Here is a 7,500-nt window from a genome sequence, read left to right on the forward strand (position 1 = left end):
TTTACACCCAAACCTGAAATGCGTGCTATCCAACATAGCGGGACCATCTTGGCAGGAGATGGCCTACCTAAATCTAACAAGTTAGGATTATTAAAACTTTATTTGAGATGGGAAAGTGGTGCTAAATTTCCACAAACTTTATTCAGTGAACGGGTAAAGCCGTCCGTTTGCAAGCAAAATCAAGAAATACGATCTATTAGTTTTATTTACCGTTACCTAGCAACCTCAACAATTAGAATTCTAGTATTCTCCCATTGTTTTTCAACGGATCGTAATACAACGGATAAGTGACTGTGTTACCATGCTTGAGGTCTTGAGATCGAATTTCAGATGAGATGTTTTTTTTTTTTTGCCTGCCACGCACGATGACTTCTTTTTTCTTAGATGACGTTACCTCGCGGCAAATAAGAGTTTGTGCTTTTTGAACCTGTCAAAGATTGACTGGTTTTATTTCAGTTATGAGTACAGTTAAGTAGAAGTATGCTTCAGTAGTTGTTAGTAGAAAGGTTGTGTTTTGACTTTGAGCCCCCAACGCTGCCTGGAAGGCGCTTAGGCATGGGTTAAGGTTAGGGTTAAGGTTAGGTTAAGGTTAGGGTTAAGGTTAAGGTTAGGGTTAAGGTTAGGTTAAGGTTAGGGTTAAGGTTAGGAGTAGGATTAAGTGCTTTTAAGTCAACAGTGGCAGCGCTGCCTGGAAGACAACTCAGAAAACAACTCTTTAAAGTAGCTTGTCTTTGATAAAGCTACCACATGACCACTCATTAGCCTAATATTTGTATAATCACTTCCAAGTAACCCAGACATGGCAAAACAGCTCAAAACTGTTCAAAACTAAATTAGGCCTAGCCTACTGTAGAGCTGGTAAATACACAGGCCTATTGACAGAGAACATGGATGTTAGACATCGGGTGTAAGTATTGTTGATTATTACACTATTTACACCCGGGTGTAAATAGTAATGTTGATTATTACACTTTACACCCGGGTGTAAATAGTAGTGTTGATTATTACACTATTTACACCCGGGTGTAAATAGTAATGTTCATTATTTGCACCCGGGTGTAATGTTCATTATTTACACCCGGGTGCAAATAGTCTCTGCCATACATAATACATCTATAATAAATATCCATCTATATAACACATGCTCTCCCTCCTTCTCCCTCTCTCACTCTATCCCTTCCTTCCTGTGTGTGTCTCTCTCCTTCCTTTTCTATCTGTTGTAGTTGATGTGGGCTAAGAGCTATAAGGTGGGCTGTGCGGTCAATCACTGTACTGGGGGCGTCCATGGCTTCAGCGACAGTCCTAAGGCAGCCATATTTGTGTGCAACTATGGAGATGGGTATGTTCTTGGAGAGTAGCTGTGTGCACATCCCACCTTGCAGGTGCAGGACAAATGGAGAGTAATTATGGAAGAAAAAGTAATGTCTGCAACAGGATTTGCCTGATGAAGACCCAGTAGGGTCGAAACGTTGCACTTTTTTCAATATTAAACCGGGAGCAATTATCAGTTTTTTTTTCAACTCAAAATACCAGCCTATGTTTTAAATGGACTATTTCATGCCTGATATTGGGAAAATATGATAAAATGTAGTAAGCACACACTGTATGGAGACATTATCTCTTAAGAGTTGATGATTTATGTTTGATACACTGTATGACTCATGGATGGCAATGGGGAGTGTAAAGAAAGGTTTGAATGTAGGGTGACTAAAGGGTGATGGCCTCTGTTGCTTACAGTGGGAATGTGGGAGGAGTCCTCCCTTACACTGAAGGACCATCATGTGCAGACTGCCCTGAGGGAGATCGCTGCCAATCCAAACTCTGCAGTAAGAAATGGAAATACACACACACACAAACACACACACACATGCACACACTCACTCATATTTTAATGCTTTCTGTTATTCTGTACTACAAATGTGGATTTCTCAAACTTGTCAATTTGATTTATAGATATAAGTTACACTTACAGGCCTATTTTTATTATTATTTCTGTTGCAAATGAAATGTCTGCTTTTGTTACAGGTAATGCAGCGAGAGATGTTGTCAAAAGTATGTGGAATTGTTTTTCTCTCATTAAACATGTGTAAAAGGCATTATTGCATGGAGATGTGCTGCTTTTTAAATAACACATTTTTGTCTATAGATAAATAAATTAATTTTCTATGCCTTCTGTCTTTCCTCAGCTTATAATTGGTCCCCTGCAGAAACCAACTTAAACTCTTCATCCGTCAGCCTCTCTTATTGGACGACTGCTACGAAACAGAGGCAATCACTGATGGTTTTATTGTTAGCTACTGCCTGTTACATGTAAGACATCATGGGTTTCAGTATATTCACTGGCGCCATCTCTGGGCGGCATTGGGATTCATATCCCCCCAAAATCGACTGTGACATCAAAATCTACTTACTAGATTGTGACGGATGTTGGTCAAGTCAAGTATATCACAACATTCAGACCTAAATAATGACACAACTGTTGATGTAATAAAATAAAAGCTTTAACTTTTATGCCTGTGTATGTGTTTTCATAGACGTTGGAAGTGGGGGTGCGCCTCCGAACCGCACCAAGACGGTTGTTTCTGTATAGAGGCCCTCGTGGGCTGCTTACTTTGTTAAGGTAATTCTGTGTTTAAATTGTGTGTTCACCATCCAGAGTAAAAAAAACAGACTAGGGAGAATACCCTGTTAATATGCACAAACAACTCGTATATATCCCTGTGCGTTTTTGAATAACATCAACAGACTGCAGTCTTTGTAGGCCTGAATCACTCACGAGTATTTACATGCTGTCTTACGTTAGTTTTGGTACCAGTCACTGGGTGTGCAAAACATATCGGCATAAACCGGCTTTCTTATATTGTGCCCCCCTAATGTTGACCTGAGGTTGCTGCCACTGCACGCACACACACACAACAAGCAATACAACGTATCATGCATGTCAAATTATGGTTTGTCTACATTTTCAGTGAGGCTGTTATTTAAAACACAACACAATTATTCCGGCAATTCACTTGACTATAGTGCATGGAAATGGGAAAAATATTTCCCCAGAAAATGAACCAGACACATAAAACTTATTTGAAATGTTTATCGGTGAAGGTAAGAAACAGTTTGAAAGAAAAATGAAATATGAACAAAATTAATTTGATAACAAATAATAGTTATATTTAGATTAATATAAAGGTGATCTTATTTTCAGGTTCCTATCCCAGCCAATCATCTGTTTCTCCAAGAGTTTGTTCTGGGTGGAGTATATCTAAGTGCCATCATACGCATCAAGGTTCCTGTCAGCCTCTTCATTTACCATTGTTTTATGTGCATGGTAATGATTGGTTGGGTCAGCAGGGTTTTCACAAGCGTTTGTAACGGTGCACCACTCGATGGCAGGATGGGCAAATGTGCTCCACATCCTTACAGGCGTCCACACAGAACGGAATGAGAGAACATGGCAAGCAGCTGCAAAAGAAATATGAAATTACCATCTCTGCATCCTCTCAGCAAGGATGATTGGTGGTAAAAATGTATGTCAACATTTTGTATGTATGTCTGTGTCTGATTGTTGATTGTTGCTGTTTTTGATTTAAACTAAACAAATAAATTAATTATAAAAGTTATAAAACAAAAAAGAATCCATGTTAATAACAAATTAAAATAAATATGCTGGCAAAAAATGGTAAGTTATAATTAGATATACAGTAAACAGATCATTTCAACTTATTGGTGCAATGTCAAATGGATTATCAAAAAGCCCAATTGAGCACTTACCAGACCACGAAGAGGCTCCCACATATCAACCAGGTCAAAACGCCATTTACGTTTCTAAGTTCAGTCACAATTTGGGACTTGCAATGAGGACACTCCATATGAGCAGGGAGATCAGTCAAACTGGGTTGTACCACCCATACTGCTCAAATATACAAAACACAAATAAAAACAAAATGAAACCTGACTTGTACAAGTTCAAAATGAGTTCATCCTTGTATGTAAATATACAAATATTTGTGTATGCGATTAAATTAAAAGTTTAACTCATTTTCACAGTTCACAGAAAGATGGAGGATACTGTAGAAAGATGGAGGGATAGAAGGATGGGGGTGGGGGGCAATCAAGCTAAAATCTCTTTCACCTGTACCAGTGCCTCAGTTTTTTATCAAAAATGCTGGACCCCATCTGAGACTTTGGCTCAAAAGGGTCCAAGCATATTTGATATGAACCTGCTCCAATGAACAGTGAAACATTTAGCCTTCCCTCACTGGAAACTGTATCGTCTCATTGGTTCTAATATGGTCCAATATGATAACAATGTTTCATCATTACACAGTAACAACCTCCATGCGTATTAGGCTAATTAGCAAAGAGAAATGAAATGAATATCAAGATTGGCTTTGAGGAAGAGTGATAGCACGAAAATAATTAAGGCAATTGTGAAAGTCTGCATTGTGAATGTAGTGTAGTTTGATGATATAGAATTACTGTGTGAATTAGACAAACAAACAAACAAACAAACAAACCCGGATGAAAACATAACCTCCTTGGTGGAGGCAATAAAAATAACAGCCACTCATAAAAGGTGCAGTAAGGACAACATGTAATAATTGGACATATCAGTCATACAGATAATCACTGAACTGGATACGTTTGCCATGTATTAGCAAATCGATAGGTCTGAGTGTTGTTAAGAACGGCTTGGACAGCTTAATGAGTAATGACACTCTTTGGACTCACCCGCTGGTGCTGGCTGGTTCATTCCATATTGGTTTGCTTCGTATTGAGGTGGTGGAGGTAGGCCAGGAGCTGTAGCTGAGAGATAATGAGATGCTCAGTATGCAACCTCAGAGACGGTAGTCCCACCTACCAACACATTGTGTTTAAAAACATACAGTAGGAAACCTACAGTATACTAGCTACCCCACAACAGACTTCATGAAGACACGGCGATCATGATTGTTTGAGACCTTGAGAAGCAGCTCACCTTGCTGGGCAGAATATTGGAATCCAGTCCCATCTGTAGGAGGAAGTGGAGCTTTTTCCATAATCTACACTGAATAATAAAGGCATGAGGTTGCTTGTTATTCCAAAACAGCAATGAACACTCTTATTCACACATTGTAAATGAGGGGCAATGTCAATTTAGAAGGACTGGAGGAGGTAAACAGGGAGGATGAATTTAAGAGATGAATGAGAACCTCCAACAAACACAACAGCAATATTATGACACTGCTCAACTTATTTGTCTCCATCAATAATTTACCCAGCTATCAAGAGAACCTTAGCACATATATCAAGATTAGCTTTGAGGAAGAGCGGCAACATCGACATGATAAAGGCAATTGTGAAAAGCTTCCCATTGTGTCGACCAGTTCATTCGCGAGTCGCGACCATATACAAGCCATCTTAAGTATACTTACTGTACTTCTTCTTTTTTTAGAATTATGGCAAATATATATAATCCTATAATGTAGAAAACATTAGCGTAAAATGTTTTCCTCACACACCCTGCCTTTCTCTCTTTTACTCTTATCATCCTTAGGGATCAATAAAGTATCTACATGTATCTATCTATCCATCTATCTATCTATGAAGAGTCACCCCAGATATTTTAATGTCACCTGTTCGAGTGCGGCCGGTCACAGATGCTGCTGAAGTGTGTCGCAAAGAAAGATTGGGTTAGGACTGACCTATCAGTCACTCCTGAGAGAGTGTCACTCCTGAGAGAGTGTGGGTGTGGCTTTCTGAGGAAACATAAATTGTATTTCTTTATTACAGTTACATTTGAATGATTAAGTGTAAACATTGCATTGTAACAGCAACACTTTGTCCAATTTACGTCTAGATTCACAGAGAACTACCTCTTTAGACTGTTTGCGAGTGTTCCCAAACATTTGCCAAAACCTTAAGGCAAACAGAAACCTGTTTGCAAATGTTCATATGGTTGTGAATTTGAACTCACCCCTGTTATGTGGATTTTGTCCAGCTTAGACGAACATAGGCTATCTCTATGTCTTGTACATTTGCATCTTAAAAAATAGAATATCATGGAAAATGTTCAAAAAGTGAAACTTTCATATAATCTAGCTTCAATAATCCTACACACAAATGATATAAAGTTTGTTTTAATCTTAATGATGGTTTACAGCTCATGGAAATCCAGCAAAAATCCAGTATCCTATCTCAAAATAAAGTCAAGACACCGGCAATAGTTTCCTGAACCTTTAATATCTCAGTCTGTGCAGGGCAATGGACATTTCCATGATATTCTACAAGAAGAAGTAGATACACTTGTAGTCTTTTATCAGCAGCACAGGCAATCAACGTCTTGGTAGAGCTCCTCTTCTATGTAAATTTGAAAGACATAGGTGAGTCATTTTAACCTTTGCACACAACTCTTTGGCCCATATTCAATGGAATGGAAAGACATAATCAGCAATCCACCTGTTCATTTTTATGGTAGCCTTACCTCTGAAAGCCTTGCCCATTACCTTTTACAATTGTTTTTTTTTTCCAGGTAACTCTCAACTACGGTGGCCCTGAAGTGCAAAACACGACGGCAAATCACACAACACAAATAAGACAACACAACACAAAAAGAGAAAACACAGCCTCGAAGTGCACAACACAACGGCAAATCACACAACACAACACAAAAAGAGAAAACACGGCCCCAAAGTGCACAACACAACAGCAAATCACACAACACAACACAAAAAGAGAAAACACGGCCCCGAAGTGCACAACACAACGGCAAATCACACAACACAACACAAATAAGACAACACAACACAAAAAGAGAAAACACGGCCCCGAAGTGCACAACACAACGGCAAATCACTCAAGAGATGCATATAGGTTTAAAAAGCATGGATATTATGATTATATTCTCCTTTCTTCAATTGTTATTGTATATTTTGTTCTATATTTTATTGTATTGTTAAATTCTATATACTTGTACCATCCTTTCTGTTTGGGATTGTTATGTACTATCCAGAGTCAAATTCCTTGTTTTATTATGCAAACCTGGCCTGATAAAGCCAGATTCTGATTCTGATGACTCAATATAATTGTTTTGCTGTCAGCACGACAGACAAAACATTCCCCTTTCTATCTTAAACAGCAATGACATCATCCTTCCCCTTTCATGTTCCCCTTTGCCCATGTGCACAGGAAGTGTGCATTATGTGTGTTTTTGTATCTGCCTGAGTGTGTATGTGAGCATTTGTGCAAAGTTTCAATAGAGTCTTGACCTCCCATCTGTAATCTTATTTCACAACACAAAGCCCTCTGTGTGCGTGCGTGTGTGTGTACGTGTGTGTGTGTGTGTGTGTGTGTGTGTGTGTGTGTGTGTGTGTGTGTGTGTGTGTGTGTGTGTGTGTGTGTGTGTGTTGGGCATGGGATGATTAAAACCACGAGTGCCTCTGTGAACTAGGATCTGACTCTCTCCTTTTCCCTTTGACATACACGCACACACACACACACACTGACAGACAATCACTGGATTTG

The 7,500-nt window shown here is 39.0% G+C and overlaps 1 protein-coding gene across 1 annotated transcript in view; it reads left to right on the plus strand.

Annotated features, from left to right (window-relative positions):
• Window positions 1–2,505, plus strand: part of glipr1b (GLI pathogenesis-related 1b) — a 4,568-nt gene extending 2,063 nt beyond the window's left edge. The window contains exons 3-6 of the mRNA XM_062546656.1: window positions 1,224–1,339; window positions 1,738–1,826; window positions 2,026–2,052; window positions 2,187–2,505. Of these exons, the coding sequence (XP_062402640.1) occupies window positions 1,224–1,339; window positions 1,738–1,826; window positions 2,026–2,052; window positions 2,187–2,314 (360 nt within the window). The 3' untranslated portion in view covers window positions 2,315–2,505. The remainder of the gene's footprint in view (window positions 1–1,223; window positions 1,340–1,737; window positions 1,827–2,025; window positions 2,053–2,186) is intronic.
• The last annotated feature ends 4,995 nt before the right edge of the window (window positions 2,506–7,500 follow it).

Source organism: Sardina pilchardus, chromosome 10 (assembly GCF_963854185.1).
Source record: "Sardina pilchardus chromosome 10, fSarPil1.1, whole genome shotgun sequence".
Lineage (NCBI taxonomy): Eukaryota > Metazoa > Chordata > Actinopteri > Clupeiformes > Clupeidae > Sardina > Sardina pilchardus.